The 18,686-nt window shown below is 51.4% G+C and overlaps 2 protein-coding genes across 3 annotated transcripts; one reads left to right on the top strand and one right to left on the bottom strand.

Annotated features, from left to right (window-relative positions):
* Positions 1-871: 871 nt before the first annotated feature.
* CLP1 (cleavage factor polyribonucleotide kinase subunit 1) lies at positions 872-18,451 on the bottom strand. 2 transcript variants are annotated; one of them, XM_057727962.1, is made up of 3 exons: positions 18,354-18,451; positions 2,370-2,997; positions 872-1,968 (listed from the first exon to the last, which is right to left on the bottom strand). In XM_057727962.1, the coding sequence occupies exons 2-3, from the start codon at positions 2,973-2,975 to the stop codon at positions 1,297-1,299; spliced, it is 1,278 nt and encodes a 425-aa protein (XP_057583945.1). In that variant the 5' UTR covers positions 2,976-2,997; positions 18,354-18,451; the 3' UTR covers positions 872-1,296. The 2 variants fall into 2 exon arrangements, with proteins under 2 accessions (XP_057583945.1, XP_057583944.1); XM_057727961.1 differs by lacking the exon at positions 18,354-18,451 and adding an exon at positions 4,731-4,836.
* On the top strand, positions 8,448-13,248 carry YPEL4 (yippee like 4). Its single transcript, XM_057727964.1, has 5 exons — positions 8,448-8,664; positions 11,056-11,380; positions 11,562-11,605; positions 11,938-12,046; positions 12,264-13,248. The coding sequence occupies exons 2-5, from the start codon at positions 11,240-11,242 to the stop codon at positions 12,351-12,353; spliced, it is 384 nt and encodes a 127-aa protein (XP_057583947.1). The 5' UTR covers positions 8,448-8,664; positions 11,056-11,239; the 3' UTR covers positions 12,354-13,248.
* Positions 18,452-18,686: the final 235 nt, after the last annotated feature.

The following is an 18,686-nucleotide window of genomic DNA, read 5'->3' as shown; positions in this document are numbered from 1 at the left end:
AGTCCTATATTATCTGGTCTTTGCTACCCCACCCCTACCCCCAGCCTCAACTTTTATCATTCTCCCCTTGATTCACTACACTCCAACCACACTGGCCTTTCCCTTCAACCAGTGCATTAAGCTTTTTTTCTTTGGGTTTTGCACTGTTTCCTCCATCAGGAAGATTCTGCCCCAACTTCACACAGCCATTCAGGCCTTAACTCGAAATGTGTGCTCAGAAGAGGCCTTTCCTGACCACCCAATCTAAAAAGCCTCCCAGCTATTCTGTCTCCTATCACCCAATCTTAAGTCTCTCTGCACAGCACTTACCTTTTTATATTTAGTGTAAGCTCTGTAAGACTTTATCTTGTTCCCCCCATTTGAAATGGCCCCTGTCACATAATAGGTACAAGATAAAAATTTGTGGAAAGAATGAATGGATGAAGGGTACCGTGATACTTATTCAATAAGTCCAAACTAGGAATGCCAATCATTTGCAAGAGATCAAAAAGAACTGGCTCTTCCAGCTTATCACCTGAAAGCTCAACTTACATTCTGACTTAGGGTCTGGTTCCAATTAAATAGACAATAGGAAAGAAAGCTGTAGCTGAGAGAAAATGAGCTCTCTCTGGAAAATACTAGATCTGAAATCTCATCCCAAGTTTATTACCTTTTTAGTTCCTCACAGTAAATCCATCACTGACAACAGATTTAGCATCTCTTTACCTAAGTGCAAAGGAAAGGGGAACCATCATAAAAATTCACCTGCTTAGCTCTCAAGTGGACTCTTGGCTTTCCTCTCCTCTAGGCATTCAGCTATAAATCATTCCAATAATGTTTCTATAATGCTTAGGGGAAAAATGAAAATTTTAAAAAATTATACCAACTTCTGTATGGCAAAAATATTTTATTAAAATAGTTTTTTTCTTCCAAGTATGAACTCTATCAGAAGAAGTCCTTCGAATTCACTCTTTCATTCTGGACAAATGAGATAACAAGTACCCTATACAAAATACAAAGCAGTAATAAATTAGTCCACGTGGTAGCACAGTGAAAGAAATGGGATTCCTCCACTTAATTCAAGGTGGCACCTCAGGTGATCTAGGAAACCAACTATATTCTCATGGTTTTCCTTTTGGTTCAAGATTAGCAGAGTTAAGTTTCCACCACCTGTTTTAAGAGGTAGAATATATGCTTTCTCGTAGTCCACCATTTATTGGTCAGCCTGGCCTCAAGAGATTCTCATACCTCAGCCCATCTGCCTTTGGTGATGCCAGAAGATCTCTATGCCCAGGCAGCAAGGCTTCCTGCTGATCTCTACTTAAGGTCCATGAACCGGATATCCATGATGAGAAGGAAGTTCTTAGGCAGTGGGCGGGGTGCGGGAGAGAGAACAGTAAACACCTGATGCTCCAGGTCCACACTGGTCACCACGATGAAGCCAGCCACACTTGTCTCAGAAAGGTTCTCCTCTGTGCCCTCAGCAGTGCTGACACTTAGGAGGTGGTGCACCATATCTCGGCCAGGGGTGACAGGTACTAGCTTGAGCTGATTGTCCTCCTGAGACATGCCCAAAGGCAGACAGGAATCTGGGATGGTGGGTGCCCCAACTTTGTAGATTTTCACATCTGAAAATTTGACATTGAAGGCATGGGGATAGAAACAGCCCCGGAATCCATAGAAATACTCACGGATACGCTCATCCCTGCATTCCCGCCGGAAGTCCTTGGAGCGTTCAACCACACCCCCAGATTTAGGGAGCAGCACAGTGCGTACAAAGTGAGGCAGGTCCCGTTTCAGTTCATTGTACAGTCGTTCTTGATCCAGAACCACAACTACATCCACCTCAAAGGCTGAGGCTGCATGCACCAGGGCCTGGTAACCAGAGCCCTTGACCCAGCCACAAGTGTTAATGACACAGCCACTCACAGAGGCCCTTCGGTTCACTTCACACCTTTGGTTGAACACATCTGCTAAACGAGATGTAATCTGCAGAAGAAAGGATCAAGGTAAGTGAAAAAAAAAAACACAAAAAACACACCCACAGCTATTTTATCGTTCTTTAGAATAAGTGGTATTAGGTATAAGAAAAATGACATTCTTAATGGCTGTGGTTTTGACCCCATAACATGGATTTTTTACTTTTTGTTGCTTCTTCTGTCTCCTGTGTTTCAAGTCCTAAGTGGAAGTTTAATAAATTACTTAAGAATAAGTCCATAGAAACGTTTAACAATCCGAGGTTGACTTATTTTTGAGACTGTCTTTTCCAAAATCCTATGGCAATGATACCAGGTGAGAGGGAGCAGAGAGTTTTAACTAGCAAACTTCTGTATAGCTTCCAACCTTGATAGCAGCCCTTCCCTCCACCCCACCTTGCCCCTGGCTCTGACCTTATTATACAGCTTGATATTGGTGCCAGGAGTGGTGGAGCCAAAATGATACACCAGAGGGGCCTGGATAGAGAATCCTTCTTCAACATCTGCTGGCCGCTCAATGTAGAGGGCCCCCATGGTACCAGGGATGGACACAGAGCCCTGGCCCACATCCAACTCCACATAAGTGGGACGGCGGCCCAAACGCACTGCGTAGTTGAGCAGTAGACGGCACACTGTGGACTTGCCCACATCAGTGGGGCCCACTACCATCACCCGGGGGCCTCGCTCTTCTTCCTTCTCCGCCTGCCTCCGCATCTGTTCCAAGGCTGTATGAGTGTTGAGATAAAGCAACATTGGGGTGTCCTTGGAGACATAAGCCACCTCAGTGCGGCCACTGAGCTGTAGAGAACAGCCATGCCAAGTGAAAACAGCCACCTTGGCACCAGCATCAAAGGTGAATTTCTTGTTTCGGGTCAGCTCTGTGCCAAAGATTTCTGCCATGCCAGCCAGCAGCTCCAACTGAACTGACTGAGATGCCTCCACCTCAAAGCGAAGTTCTGTTTCTCGCTCGAGTTCAAATTTAGTTGTTGGTTTCTTGTCATCGTTGGCCTCCTCTCCCATCTTTCCTGTGTGGCTGCTGTAACTAGAACACAAACATCAGCTCTAAATAGAAGTGAGGACTCAGTTCAAAATCCTCCAGTGGATGTTTCCCCTCACCTTGCTTTATTTTTCTCCTTATCTCTGATCATCACCTGTCTCACGATGTATTTATTGTCTGTCTACCCTCACTAGAATGTAAGGGTTGGGCGTTTTTTGTTTGCTGCTGTAACTCTAGTGCCTAGAATACAGCTTGACAACCCAAAAGCACCTTTACTGTTTTTTGTTTTGTTTTCCTTAAGATCTTTTATGGAGATACAATTGATATACAATAAACTGCATATATTTAAAGTGTACAAGTTGATTTTTTTTCTTATTAGTAATGTATATATGGCAATCCCAATCTCCTGATTCATTCTCCCCACCCCACTCCACCCCCTGCCACTTTCCCCACTTGGTGTCCATATGTTTATTCTCTACATCTGGGTCTCTATTTCTGCTTTGGAAACCGGTTGATTTGTACCATTTTTCTATATTCTGCATATATGCCAAAGGCACCTTTATAAAAACACCCAATGACACAGATGTAGAGAACAAATGTACGGACACCAAGGGGGTAAAGCCGGGGTGGGAGGAATGGGATGAATTGGGAGATTGCGGTTGACATATATATGCTAATGTGTATAAAATAGATAATAAAAAAAACTTATTTTCAGAAGAAAAAAAAAGAAATACAACTAGTAAGCAAAAGTTATGGGAAAAGTGCACCCTAATTAGTAATTAAAGGCATGCAAGTCAAAGCAAAAAAAGTTAGCTAAATCAAGTTATGCAAACATATGCATTTCAATGTTGTTCAAAAATTTGAGATCGTCAGAGCTACCACTTTCCTCTCTCACGATAAGAATAAAATTTTTACGACTTCCTAGGTGGCTCAGTGGTTAAGAATCCGCCTGCCAATGCTGGGGGGCTGGGTTCAAGCCCTGCTCCAGGAAGATTCCATATGCCATGGAGCTACTAAGCCTGTGCGCCACAACTATTGAGCCTGCGCTCTAGGGCCCGCAAGCCACAACTATTGAGCCCATGTGCCACAACTACTGAAGCCCTCGCGCCTAGAGCCCGTGCTCCGCAACAAGAGAAGCCACAGCAATGAGGCACCCCTGCTCCTCGCAACTAGAGGAAAGCCCGCGAGCAGCAACGAAGACGGAACACAGACAATAAATAAATAAATAAATTTTTACCTGAAGCCCCCCACCAAAACAAAACACCCAGTGAATAAACGACTCAGACATTAAGAAGAAAACGGTATCTACAGATTGACATGACTTGATTGCATCACCTTCATCGCTCTATTGCGATAATCCGGACTTAAAAAGGCCACAGAAGCCCACTTCCAATAACCCTCTTAATCAACAAGAAAGGGCGCCAGCAATCCGATGCAAAGCAGAGAATACCGGGTCCGGACTCAAAACAGTATTAAGAAAACGGCTCAGCAACCACTAGCAATGTCGTTTGACATGTTTATGTCACTCAACATCACTATACCTTTTCCTCAATCTTACACTTCCTCACCCAAAGCGGTGTTCTGGGGATTAACAAGGATTATTGGAGAGAGAGAAAAAAATTACTTCACAAACTAGAAAACGCCGAGGAACAGAGACGAATTATCTCCGATCCCAGATCGCAGCTCTAGGTCCAGCATTTGTCCCAGCCTCCCCAGACACCGAAATCTGCCCAGGCTCCAAGGAAGCGACGCTTGCGTTCCTGAGCTTATTACCTTACCTGTACAGCCACGAGCCCGAACTTGTAATCCAAAAAGCCCTCCTAGACAGGACCTAAACGCAACTGCTAGCTACGCTCGCCTAGGCCCACGCCGGAAACTTAGGGGTTCCCACATTTACGCAGTGGAGGAGATGCGGCCGCGCGGTGCCCCCTGGGATATGTAGTTGTGCTTCAACAGCCGAGAGCGGTCGAGCTCGCGCAGCCGCTCAGCTTTCTGGGACTTGTAGTTAAAGGAGTGTTTTGATCGTGACGTCAAAGGTGGGCGGGGCGGCGGTCGTCATTGTTCGCGAAGGTGGGGGGAGGGAAGTAGGAGGAGTGGCGGTTACGCCCCCTCGCAGGGCGGGGACTGGCACGCGGGCCAACGGCCGGTGAGGCGCGGCGGTTGCGAACTCTCGCCCCAGTGGTCCCCTCATCTGCCGTCCGGGAAGGGGAAGGGCGGTGGGAAGGGAAGGGAACTCACTATCTAGGTCCCACGATTGCCTGGGAGCGGGGAAATTAGCAGAACGCCATTTGGATACCAGGAAACCTAGGGGTAGGGAAAGTGAAGGAAAACAGCTAACCTAGACTGTCATCCCCAACCTGACACAGTGTTTGACCCCTAAAGAGCATTAAAAAAAAAATTTTTTTTTAATGAAAAACAACAGTCCCAAGAATTTCTTCCAGTTACTTTGCAAGTCAGTCATTACACAACAACCTCTCTCCTATTGAGCGGGAAGTTTTGTTGGGGACTCTGTGTCCCTCCCTAAATCCCTGACAGTTATACAAGGTCAATCATTTACCCCACAAGCAACAGACTGGGCCACGTCTATACGCTTGTGATGCGCTTGGACTTTGGAATCTTGCGATGCCACTTGCTTGCTGTGTGACTTTGGGCAAATCACAGGCTTAAACTCTCTGAAACGCAGTTTTTTTTGTTTTGTTTTTTTTACTGTAAAATAGGGATAACAGTACCCAACCTCTTCAAGCTGTTTTGAAGATTGAATAGGATGATGCATGTAAAGCCCAATGCCTGTAACATAGAAAGCATCTGATGGTAGCTCTTACGTTGTTATTATAGGTTGAGGATGGGGAGTTATAATGATGCCATCTAATTGTAGTTTACATTTTTCATAGCCCTTTCAGGTATCCTCTTTCACAGCCACCTGTAAAGTCAGCTTTATTATCTTCAATTTCAGGTGAGGGAGGAAACCAAGATAGGTGGAGGGACTTGCCCAAGCTACTACTCAAACGCAAGATTTTGGAGTTTGAGTCCAATTATAATAATAGCAAATGGATAGTGCCAGATGCCACATAATGTTCTATGGGTTTTACAGGTATAAATCCATTTAGTCCTCACAAGAATCCTGCAAAGTACACATTGTAATTGTCATCCCTGCTTTAGAGATGAGTACTTTTTTCAGTCCAGCTTACATGGTTAATCTGCGTAGAAAAGCCTCAGAAGATTTTCTGGGTTGCCTTTTTCTGGCTGGCCTCACCTTAGCATTTAGTTTCTAAGAGTGCCATCCTCACTTCTCACAGTACTTTCTTTGGTGGTTTGCTTTAATTATCTAATTCGTTCACCATGCATGTATTAGTTCTCCAGTGAACCAGGTATCCCCTAATCTTTCACCATTCTTCAAAAATTCAGTTCTAGTCTTCCATTTGCAAAATTCTCTCCCTGAGTGAGCACATCCTCTCCTGTTTCCGTGCAGTCTAGCTCCCAGATCTGTTTCTTTGCCTCCACATTCTCTCCCTTGAGGCAATTTCTCCCAGTTATCTGAAGGTCATCTCAAGCTGAATTTAGGGAGAAGAAACCCCTCCGCCTCCTTTGGCCTGCTCTCCATTTTGCTTCTTAAACACAGAAAGAGTCAGGGCACAGCATTTCAAGCATCTGTGCTTGTCTATACTCTCTTTCCTCACTTTCAATCTCTCACCAAGCACTCCTGTCATCCCCACCCCCAAATAATACTGTCCTCACATGTCTTTTCCATTCTCCTCTCCAGCTAAATCCTTGACCATTTTCTTCTTGAGTTCATTTAAATTAACTGGTATCCTTTTTTGCTTCTACACTTTCAAACCTTGCCCTAAAAAACTACTTGCCTTCCTCTTCCGCACTTCCCACTGTTTTCCTCAACAAATTCCTCCTCCATTTACATTTCCTTTCTCATCTGCTGCCCAGACAAGAACACTGCCCTCTTCTTTCTTCACTCAATTCTACCTCTCAATTCCAAACCTCTGGTAATGTCACTCAAGATACCCACATTGTGTTTTCAGAATTTACCTTAAACTCCAGAATCTTCCCTGATTAAATATTCAGAATTCCTTTTACTTTTTCATACCGAGCCAGCACTGCCTCCCATTAACCTTACTTCCCTACCTTAACTTTCCCCCCTCCTTACATGTGAAAAGTACTTCATTTTCTGAATGTCAGCCTTGATTAGAAATCAGAGGTTTTATCTTAGAGGGTACGTTCCATGTCCACATACTTTTTTTTTTTTTCCAAGTCTGCATACTTTAGCAACTTGCACAGGGCAATATTCCATGAGGATTATTCTGGATCAGATGAAGTATTACTGGAAACTGATAGAAAAATAGCAAGAGAGCTGTTAAATTCTTCATAAGACACAAATTTGGCATGTGTCTCTTGAGCTATTAGAATTTAATAGTAAATCTGCTCTGAGTTTAGGGGTATTAACTTGAGAACACTGTTTTGAAATGACATTAACTGCTGTTTACTAAGTGCCTATCACGTGCCAGGCATTTTTTAGGCGTTTACGTGTTATCTCACTTTACTTCACATCTCCATGAGGTAAACATTATTAAAGCTTCATTTAGCAGAAGAGGAAAACAGGGGCAGAAAGTTTATCAGTAACTCTCACCCAGTAGCTTCTGGTAAGTGTTTTGGCAGAGCTGGGATTCCAACTTAGGTCTCTCTGAGACCAAAGCCAGACACTTGGACAACGTCCGAAGATGCAACTCAACGGCTGTTTTGTGAGCATCTTCTGTATGCAAAGCTCTGTGCTAGGCATTGCAGTCCTGGGATGCGGAGAGGAGTTTCCCAGAGGACCTGTCTTAGAAAGTTTATGGCCCAGCAGAGAATCTTATGTAATGTGGGTGTCTCTGTTCATGAAGCACAAGTAATTTGGAGGTAATTGATAAGAGGTTCCTGCATGTGAGATGTCCTACATAGTTGGCCTGTGACTCCTTCGGAGGTATTAAGCTGGAGACTTTGAGGCTTGGAAGTGCCCGGTACAAGCTTGGGGGCACTCTATGCTATATGTGACAATTAACATGTCTTTCTTTTCCCTGCGTCAGGGCTGGTATCAGAGCTGAAATGGGAAATGTATCATCTTGAATGTGTGTGTGCGCTCCTGACTCTGCATCCATCTCTCACTGTCACCCGCCTTGCCACCTCCTTTCCTCCAGTCCTGCCTCCCGTACTGTACTCCATCCCTGCCCAGCCCTGTCCTTCCCCCAGGTTCTTGCTGTCTGTCTCCTTGGCCACACTGCCTTCCCGCTCAGCAATCAGCCTCTCCTCTTGCTCCCGCCCCTCCCCGGCCGCCCCTCTGCTCACAGCCCTCTGCATCACTCCCGCAGCCCCATCCCTCAATGCCTGCCCCCTCCCTTCCTCCCAGCCCGCCTCCTGTGTCTCCCAGCCCTGCTCTGACGTGGGAGGTGAGGGGGGTGGGGGCATGGATGACTCACAGTGTTATGATGCAGTTCCACAACACACAGCTACATTCACCCACAGACCGAGGTACAGACGAGAGACAACCTCTGGGCCCCCAGCAGCTGGCCAGCTTTGCAGCCCCCGTCTTGAGCCCCTAACTACCCTCCCCCCCGCCCCCATCCCCTTCCCAATTGAAGGAGCGGAAGGAGAAGAGAGAAGAGTAAGCAGAGAGATTGAGAGAGAGAGAGAGAGAGATAGACGGAGATCTCTGGAGCAGACCTCAAGGTGAGGGGGCAGCCCTTCTCCAAATGAATCTTTCTCCCTTTGCAAATTTCCTCCTCCTGCTGCGTTCTGCTTTCTCCCCTTTGCAAAAGCATTATTCATCCACCCTTTGTCCTCCCTTCCCCCTCCCCGCTGCCTCCGCTCTTCTCTCAGCTCCTCCATCCCTCTCCAAGCCCTGACGGTTCCCGCACTTATTTACCGGCAACTTTGGCTGCAGCATCAGGCATCACTGTTTATTGTTTTGCTGCTGGTGCAGACCCCCAAAGCCCGCCCTGGGAGCCGGCTGCGCTGCTAATTGTTTGGACCAGACCATACTGAGAATGCCAGCCCCGGGGGTGGGGGGGGCGAAGCCTCAGAGCAGATGAGAAAATCCATTGTGAGAGATGTCCCCCCTCCCTTTTTTTTCCCCTAAGAGGCACGGGATTCGCACCTGGTTCCTGGAGCCTCCGCCTCGGCGCCTCTGCCGTCAGCGCCGGTTGCTCAGCATCCCCCTCCCCCCGCCCTCCCTCTCCCCCACCTCCCACGGTCCAGCCCCATCTCACTTGGGGAACATCCTCTCCCCAGCACTCAGCTTGCCTTTGTGTTTTTCCCAGTCGTTTGCTCAACTCGCTTCTCCTGGTAATCTGAGGTGGGGGAAGAAGTGACCCTGGCTCCCCCTCCTCCCCCTCCTGTGAGTGATTCTCTGGCCTTCTGTGCAGCCGCTCCTCGGCTGGATGGGGAAGCAGGGGAGAGAGGGAGGGAGGCGAGCCGGAGGCTGGGGAATGGGTCTGAGAGCTAGGACCTGGCCCCTCCCCAGGCCTGTTGAAGGTGTGCTAGATGGTGCGCCTCAGAGGGGAACTTGCAGGCAAAGTTGAAGGCAGACCTGTGAAGTAGAGGCTGAGCAGTGTTCTGCTGGTGAGGGGGGCCCATTTCCTGCGGCCAGAGCCCAATGTCACCCTGAACTCAGCCCAAGGTGTCCTCCTGGGCCCCACCAGGGGGAGAGGACCCAAATCTGAAGATGATCTCTGCCAGGGGGTTTTCTAGAGAGACCATCTGGTGGCCCCAGGAAACACTGGAACAGCTGGGGTGCTGGTGGCCACCACAGAGGACAGGACGAGAGCCTGTTTGCCCTGACTGCTCAGAGCCACACTGCCTCTGCCCTGCCTAGTGGCCTAGCATTGCCGGAGCACCCAGCTGACATCTCTGAACCAGACTTGGGCTAAACCACCCACAACGGGCCTGAAGGCCCCACGAAGGAGAAGGCAGCAGCTTACTTGCTTATCAGAGCCAATAGAGGACCCTTCTCTCCTTATCTTCTGCCTCCAGCACCCTCAGCCACTCGTGGGCATCTTCCTCAAGATTCTTAATCAGAACCCAGCAATTTTATCTCATGTCACCCACAGAGTCACTGCTGTTTGTCCCTGCCCCTGAGAGAAGGCGCAAAGCAACATCCTCTGCCTTGTGCCCCAAGGCATAGGTTTTGAAAAGAAGAGCCCCCGCTTCTGCTGCCCATCCTAGATGCTACTCCCACACTACAAACAGCCCAGCAGCGCTGGCCTCGCTGACACAGTTCCCATTTCCCATTGGGTCCAGCTGTCAGATTCGCCCAAAGGAAAAGATAGTTTTTCTCCTAGGCTGGGTGCCCAGGTCCTTAACCGAGGGCTAAGGCAACAACTATAGAGGGCAGTAGAGAGAGACCAAGGGCCTCAGAGGCTGAGAAGACAAGCCCAGTGCTGCTTCTGGGCCAAGAGTGGACCAAGATGCAGCATTGGGCGGCAGCCACATTTGAGGTCTTTGGTACCACAGGAGCCATCCATCAAGTTCTAGTTCCCAGAGTGCAGGAGCCCAGCCCCAGGAGAGGGCTGGAGCAGAGTGTGTGCACCTGCCTGCCTGCCTGCTCTCCTTCCCTTTCTCATCACACCCTCCCTCCCACACAAAATGTGTGATGGACCAATTACATTGCAAACAGAGGGCACGAGAAAGAACCGCCAGGCACCCCCAACTTTTTAAAGGCTTTGAGCCCCAGAGATGCAGAGCCTACCAGTGCATGTGAGATGCAGATCCTCACAAAAGAACTGAAAATCAAGGAAAGAGCACTTGCAAATGACGTTGCTCCCATGGCAGCGCTGGTGCCAGTGAGCTGCTCTCGGTGGAAAATGGTGGAGGCTGCTCCTACCCCAGCAGGGAGAGACACCACCTCCTGGGCTAGAGGCCTGGATCCCACTGCCAGGCTTGCCAGAGCAGACTGTCATCCAGGGGACAGGGAGACACAATGCGACTGGACACTGAGGAGGGTTGATGGTGATGGGGGAGAAGTAGGGGTGGAGGTGAGCGGAGCCCCGTCTTCTCCATCCCCCCCAGGAGGGGCTCCTGATGGGGTCACGGCTCTCCTGATGCACCTTCCCCTTTTCCCAGGTGACTTCTATTTCTATCTGGTTCACGTCTGGGGGGGCCCTGGCCGGGCAGCCCCCCCACATTTCTCCTGCCCTGAAACACGGCTCTAGCCAACCTGCTCCGCTGCTTCACCTGCGACCGTCTGTGTGGGGGCTGCACAGCGCCAGCCCCTCCCGCCCGCCAGGGCATCGTCCTCCAGCCCGTCATGCCCAGCTGCGACCCTGGCCCGGCCCCTGCCTGCCTCCCTGCCAAGACGTTCCGCAGCTACCTGCCCCGCTGCCACCGCACCTACAGCTGCGTCCACTGCCGCGCACACCTGGCCAAACACGATGAGCTTATTTCCAAGGTACACCAAGTGGGGGCCCGTCACTCCCCTCCTCTCTCCCCCCAGTGTCGTCCAAACATCACCTAGGGGTGAGGCAACGAAGCCTGGCCTCCCTCCCCCGTGCCCCGGGGGGAGGCAGGGCGAGGGTGACGCTGGGGCCAAGGGCTACCTGGTAGTCACCATCTGTCCTATGTCTCCACAGTCCTTCCAAGGGAGCCATGGCCGAGCCTACCTGTTTAACTCCGTGTGAGTCTACCTCTCTTCTTGTGCGTGTGTGCTTGTGTGTGTGGAGAAAGGGGGTGAGCCATCCCAAGGTAGCCTTGCACCTTCTGCCTTTACCTCTCCTCTTCCAAAGGGGTTCAGAAACTCAGTCTGCAGTTCTTTTGAGGGGAGGCTGGACAGAACTGCAATCCCAGCACCAGAGGCAGAAGGCCCAGGCACTAGGCAGAAAGGGGTGGATCGCTGAAGGCAGGGGCTTCCAGCTGGGTGGGTTAAGCTCTCTCCCGATGGATGGTTCGGGGGCTGGACTGACAGAGCAACCCAACTGGGTGCTGGGTCCCTCCTGTTTCCCGAGACAGGGTCAACGTGGGCTGTGGGCCAGCTGAACAGCGCCTCCTGCTTACCGGGCTCCACTCGGTAGCTGATATTTTCTGCGAGAGCTGCAAAACCACCCTCGGCTGGAAATATGTGAGTACGGGGGGGAGAGGACCACCCTCTGAAGTGACGTCTCCGTGGCCCTCCAAGCCCCAGTGACCACGTCAGGCCTTTGCATGATCCAGAGGGAAGAGGGAGCTAGTAGTGGGTTGGACTAGGTGGGCGGTGGAGGCAGGGGTAACACAGGCGGCAGTAGGCGGGCCTGGAAGGGAACTGCTTTGTCCTACAGTCACTGCTTCCCCTCCATCAGGAACAAGCTTTTGAGACAAGCCAGAAGTACAAGGAAGGGAAGTACATCATTGAAATGTCACACATGGTGAAGGACAATGGCTGGGACTGAGGGCCCTTCCTCCGCATGCCCCACCCTCTTCACACCTGTCCCCTGGCCCTGCCAAGCAGACCATACCAGCATGAGTACTGTCCCACCCCTGGGGGGAACCTGGCTCCCACCAACCCCTCCCCCGCCTCCACCTCATCACTCCCAGGCCCCTTTGGCATGGGGGTCTGGGATACCCCAGGGGTGTTGAAGGCTCAGGAGTGGGCAGCAGTCAGGGAGAGACAGGCTGGGGGAAAGGGATGGTTAACGGGGCCTTCTAGCCCTGAGGTCCTGAAAATTGAGGGGATGGCGGGGCGCAGACTCAGGCAGAGAGGACCATGGGAGGAATCAGTGTTTGCTCCACCTCTGTGACTGAAGAGAGGACCAACTTTGAGTCATGGGGCTGGTAGATCCTAGGCCACAGAATAGCAGATGAGGAAACGGCTCGAGATGGAGTGAAGTTCTGGCCTCAGACACTGGGAGATACCAGGGTCTCTAAGGATGAAGTTTCCCACCCCCGTTTGTAGGAGCAAGGATTCAGGATGGCGGGGCAGCAGAAGAAAAAAAATCCCAAATCCCAGGCCTTGGGAAATTAATCACAGGGGTTTCCATTTCACTCCACTCGTTAGTCTATCTTGGCACTAGAGAGGCACTTTCGAGCATCTGACTTTTGTCACAGGGTGGGGTGGGGAGAGCTGCCCCTGGAACAGTCCCCAGCCCCAGCCAGCAGATTCCAGAGCAGGCCGTCTTTGTGGGCGTTCCCCGAGGCCCAGCCACTGCTCCTGGGGAGCCAGTCCCTCGGAGGGGAAGGTGGGAAATCAGTGCTACGGGGCCAGGCTTCCTCGTGGCTGCCACCAGCGAACGAAACTTTTGTATGATACATAAAGTGTTTGGGTCTATTTTTAATAAAAAGGGGAAAGCAACTGTGAGGCACTCTGTCCTCTGACTTTTCTTCCTGGTGCAGGTACCATATACTATCCGGTCACACGCACCCCCACCCCAGGCCTGTCCCTTCAAACCACTAGGAGGCAGCAGCTGCTTTGTCAATAGTACGCTACCAGGGGATGGAGATTGAGGTGAGGTTCTGCTTCTGAGAGATGGCTTTTGTGAGTGGTATTCCAGCGGGAGCATCCAAACCAGCTCCTGTCTTTTGGAGCCCTTGACAATGAATCTGCTTTTGCCTGGTTTGGACACCTGGAAGAGGTTCATTCCAGAACAAGGGTTTTCTTGGATCCCACTGCCTTTCAGCCTGGTTCGGGAATGTTTTGGTCAGCTCATGGCCACACTTAAAGCTAAAAGGAAAATCGATCCGCCAAGGTGCTGCCCTGGCAGCTGCTACAAAGTGGAAAAAATAGCTCAAAATTGCAGCATCGATGCAACAGTGTGACCCAAGTGCAATTTTTGGCAGTGATGTGAAATTCTTATTTTTGTGGGGTCACCGACAACTGCAGGGAGGATTGGACGCATCATAAAAATCATTTTTTTGTAAGCTAGCTTGTTATTTACAGACTCATTCATTGATGCGGCAAATATTTTTAAGAGCACCTCTTACTTGCCAGGCCTTGTTCAGCACTGGGGATGCAGTGGAGAACAAGACAGCCATGGGCTGACTTCATGGAGCTTTCAGTCTAGTAGGAGGACAAACAAGAACCAGGCAATTCCAGTAGGTGACAAGGGCTCTGAGCAGGCATGGGGGAGTAAGCTTGGGAGCTTGTAGGAGAGGCTTAGCCTAGATTTGAGGAGTCAAGGAAGGCTTTGCAGAAGTGATGACTGCGATGGCACTTGAAAGATGAGAAGCTGGGTGGGCAGAGAAGAGTGGGGCGAGGGGGACATTTCAGGCCGAAAGAACTGTGTGTCAGGTGGCTCACGTTTAGATGAAAATAATCGTTTCCAAAGCTGGAGGACAGATGCAAGTGGGAGAGATGAGACAGCACAGGAAAGACAAGGCAGGGGCCATAAAACACTTAGCGATTTCACCCCAAGGGCATTGAGAAAACACTGCAATCTTCTTGTTTTTAATAAGTGGAGTGACATCACCAAATGGCTGTTTCGTGCCCAGAGAAGAGGCTCAAACAGAGATGTTAAGAATGAAAAAAGGGACATGAAGCTAACTGTACCGTCTCAAATACTGTTGTCAGCATCACAATGGAGAGGCTGTTTGAGCAGTGGGGTGGAAGAGATCTGGAAGACACAGGTGCTAGAAGAAGGCAAATCAAGCTATGGAGGAGTGATGCCCAGCACCCCGTCTGAGGCCTGATGAGAACCTGATGGGGTTCTGTCCCAATGGTCAGTTCCCGCACACCTGGTGATGCCTAGAGCCTTCTCTCAGGTTCCAGCAAGGGACCCAGAAACCCTGTCCCTCTCGGTCCCACTTCTTGCACCAAGGTGCAGCAGGGCTCGTCCTTGAAAATCTCTGACCTTGAACATCAGACACAAACCAGCTGCCTTCTTAAAACTCCCCAAATCTGCCCCTCTCTCAATTTAATTATTAAGCCAACTAGGCACCGTGGAAAACAGCGAAGTAACTGGCTGTTATTGCTCTCAAGTTCTTTGTAACCTCTCCTGGAAAAATCATTCTGTGAGTTGGGTTCAAGGGATCCTATTTAATCTTCAAGATCAGACCACCGGCAGTGCTGCCCAAATCTTGGATGTCCACACAGGTGTAACCTGGAGAAGTACCACTGTCAAATACCCTGAGACCAAGAGGGGTTGTGGTGGGAATTGCAGATGGAGATGAGGTCTCCTTTTTCTGCCCAAAAGCCAGGGAAGGAACTACAGGTGTGGAATGTCAGGGGCACATAGGTCCCTGCCCCCAGGGAGCAGTCCTTTCAGGTTAGTCCTTTTTCCTTTCCTGGGCATCTCCTTTTTCTCATGGAGGTCTACACTGGTCCTAACAGTGATTCTCCCCATCTTTTCTACCCACCCTCCAATCCCAAACTGAGTCTGGGAACTCCTCCTTCTTAGCCAACAAACTGCTACTTTTATCCTTAAAGGTTTGAACCTTTGTAAGATACTCTCATACAACCAGCAGGTGGCATCAAAACCCTCTACCCCTCAGCTCCAGTGATCTCCCAGTTGAGAGACTCTACTCAACCCTCTTCAAAGAGACTGGTGAGCTATCAGACTTAGGGCAGGATTCGATCTAGGCTCTGCAACTTAAGAGCTGTAAAAGTTCGGCCATTCTACTTGAACCTTTCTGACTCTTAGTTTTTTCATCTGTAAAATGGGGGTGTTACTTGCCAAAGTCGTTAAGGTCCACCATCACGTATGTAGTGTCTAGCACATGGACTGCACGTGGAAGTGCTTCCATAAACATGAGCGATTTGTCTGACTACTCGTAGGAAAGCTTCCTAAATTCCCACCAGGGTAGCTGATTGGCGCCCAGATGGGAGAGGAAGTCTCGACGCTGAGGAGGCAGCCAGCGCTGGGTAGCACTACGCGGCCAATGCCCTTTTAACATTGCACTGCTAGTGATAGGTGCAGACAGTAGCACAATGTGAAAAGAGCTCCGGCCCGCAGCAGAGGCATGCTGGCCCTGCCTCCTCGCCCCTTCTCCCAGTCCCTGGGCCACTCAGCTCTCTCGGCCTCTTTCTGCTCCTTCTCTTCTTCAGTACAGCTTTCCTCCCTTGTCTTCCGTTCTCAGTACTGATCCTCTATTTTCCCTCCACTCCTCTTACCTTCTTCCTCACGCCCTTCCTAGCATCAAGACCACCGTTTCCCCGAGGTTTTGGGGCAGGGAGATCAACGAGGGTCCAAGGAGGCAGCTTGGCACTCAGTCTTCCCAGGAAATGACAGGTAGAAATCCCCCAGATGTGGGGGTGACACAAAGCTGTGTTTATCTGGATTTGCATCTCTGTCATCTTCCCTCCAGAGAGGAGCTGGCTGACCAGGACCACAGAATCCTCTCTTCCTCTCTAGGCTAAAGCTCTCTCTCCTCCTTAGTTTAGAAAAAGGGACGTTCTAGGCCGTAAGGTGACAGCCTCAGATGAACCTTCAGGACCAGAGGGGTGGGGAGAATAGACACAGGCCTCCAGGCCGCACAGGAGGGGAGGTGCTTCTGGAGGTGGAAGCTGCAAGTAAAGCCCCACCTCTGCATCTCCTCTTGGAGGTCTTCAAAGTCCACTTGATGGATTCAGCATTAAACAAAATGGTGCGGTTGATTCCCTCACTATTAGAGACAGGCTTTCATTGGCAGTGGGATCAGAATCTGAGTTGTTTCCTGTTTATCCAGGGACTCCAGTTAGGGAGTCTTCAAGCTCACCCAGAACTTCCCCATCCTACCTGGTCTAAGGGGCTTAAACCCTGGACAAACCATCCTGAGACTGGCCAAAGGTTCAGAGCCGGGCAGAGCTCTAGGGTGGCACATTATTGGCTAGAACTGTGGCCCCGCAAGCTCAGCTCCAGTTCTGACCCCATGAACTGTGTGCAGCCCAGAGGGGCAGAGGGTGTGGGGTAATTCCCCAGTGAACCGATCAGGGAAGGCCTCTGGGAGATGCCCTCCGCCCTCCACAGCCGGCAGGAGGAATGAAGGACAGAATCCCCATTGGGAGCTCTTCCTCTGGGCTTCCCCTCCAGCCCCCTCCCACCCCTTCAGGAAGTAGGAGAGCCTCCCTCCTGCCTTCCTAGGCAGAGTTTGTTCCTGTAATCTGCAAACACAGGGCCCTGTCCCATAGTTTGCACAGTGCTAATGGTCGGAGACCGAGGCCCCACCAGGGTCAGTCACCAGGCTTCTGCTCTTGGGTTGAGCAAAGCAGTCCCAGTTAGGAACTGGATGATGCTAACAAGGGGTAGAGGGGCAAAGGCAGGACTGCCCAGCAAGCTTCCTGGAGGCGAGGGGAAGATTCCTCACCAAGGAGTTCCCAGATGTCTCCTAGGGGAGAAAAGCGAGGGGGGTCTGGGACCAAGATCCCCTCAGCTCTCACACCCAACTCCAGAGCGGGCCCTGCGATTCACCAGCCAGCAGGCCCCTCCCCCACCTTGGGCCCAGGAGCCATCCCCCAGCTCCTTCCAGAGGCGGGTGTAGAGACCGAGGAGGAAATGGGGGAGGGGAGGCCCCGGCTCAAGTTCTCTCCACTCCCCCTCCTCATTGGCCACCATCTTCCGGCCCCTGCCCCCCAGAGCAGCAGGGGATGGGGCCCAGCCTGTGGAAGGGAGAGAAAGGGCAGGTGGAGGGTTAGCTGGAGCAGCAGGGGCAGGGGCTGGCCCCAACTGTCTCCTCCCACCCCCTCCCCGCAGCCATGGCGACAGGAGGAGGAGACCAGGAGGGTCCTGAAAGCCCTGTTCTGTGAATGGATGAAAGGGGCAGGGGGAGGTGGGGGGTGGGGGTGCGATCTCCCTCAACACCCAACTGTGCCCCCCCTCCCACCAGGACACATACACCTTGAGGCTGGACCACACGCGCGCGCGCGCGCGCGCGCGCGCACACACACACACACACACACACACACACACACTCCCAGCCACACTTGCTGCCCAAACTCAGCCCTTACTACACACTTACCAAACAGCAAGCCCTGGTGTGTGAGCTCACAGCTCCCCCACAGAACACACCCCTTAACATCCCACAACTCTTAGTCCAAGAGCGGGCCTCACACCCACAGCCAGCCCTGTGGCTCATCCCACAACTTCTCAAGATGCACAACTCCCTGCCCGGCTCCAGCCCTTCAGCCACTGCTTTTCCCTCTGAACACACCCGCCAAGTCCCCTGTGCCCCACACCCCCCCACACCCACGCCCGGGCACAGACAGATGGCCCAGCCCCAGCCCTGCCCAGCAGAGCCCCCCACCCCTGCCCCACCACACCCCCGCTGGAAATTGACAGTGAAGCCACCCCAGCAAGACACGCCTGGTGCTTCCCAGTTACAGTTGTCGCGAAAGGAAAAAACAGAAGAGATGCCCATGAGTGGAGGAGAACGAAGCGGGGGAAAGAAGACGAGAGGAAGAGCCCAGACCACCCCCCTCCCCTCACCGAGAGAATAAAACCGAAAATCGGTGGCGTTACCCTTCAGGGCGCTCAGATACCTACACAGTGCGCTTCGTTACGTTCCTCTGCCTGCCACCTCCTTCTTCCCGGGCTCTTTCTCTGCCCTTCCCTCCCTCTTGGCTTCCCTCCCTGGCCTCGCTCCCCCTCTCTCACGCCCTCTCGCAGCCCGCCAGCCCCTCTCCCGGCCCGGGCTCGGATCCCCGGCGGCCGACCCTCGGCCCGCCGGGCGGGACCGAGGTAGGTCCGGGGACCGACCGGCCGCCGCGCCCTGTCCTCTGCCGATCTCGCTCTTCCCCCCTCGCCCCCTTTCTCCTTCCACACTCCCTGCCGTCCATCTTGAATACTTGGGATTCTTGAATGGAGTGAGCAGGATCC

The sequence above is a fragment of the Hippopotamus amphibius genome, chromosome 3 (assembly GCF_030028045.1).
Source record: "Hippopotamus amphibius kiboko isolate mHipAmp2 chromosome 3, mHipAmp2.hap2, whole genome shotgun sequence".
Taxonomy (NCBI): Eukaryota; Metazoa; Chordata; class Mammalia; order Artiodactyla; family Hippopotamidae; genus Hippopotamus; species Hippopotamus amphibius.
Note: the sequence above shows the minus strand (reverse complement) of the source record. Positions and strands in the feature narration are given on the sequence as shown.

Coding starts and splice junctions, on each gene's coding strand:
- CLP1 (XM_057727962.1), bottom strand. CDS start 2,975: ATGGGAGAGGAGGCCAACGATGACAAGAAACCAACAACTAAATTTGAA. Junction 1,969..2,369: donor ATATCAAGCTGTATAATAAG/GTCAGAGCCAGG, acceptor TTTCTTCTGCAG/ATTACATCTCGTTTAGCAGA.
- YPEL4 (XM_057727964.1), top strand. CDS start 11,240: ATGCCCAGCTGCGACCCTGGCCCGGCCCCTGCCTGCCTCCCTGCCAAG. Junction 11,381..11,561: donor ACGATGAGCTTATTTCCAAG/GTACACCAAGTG, acceptor ATGTCTCCACAG/TCCTTCCAAGGGAGCCATGG. Junction 11,606..11,937: donor GCCTACCTGTTTAACTCCGT/GTGAGTCTACCT, acceptor TTCCCGAGACAG/GGTCAACGTGGGCTGTGGGC.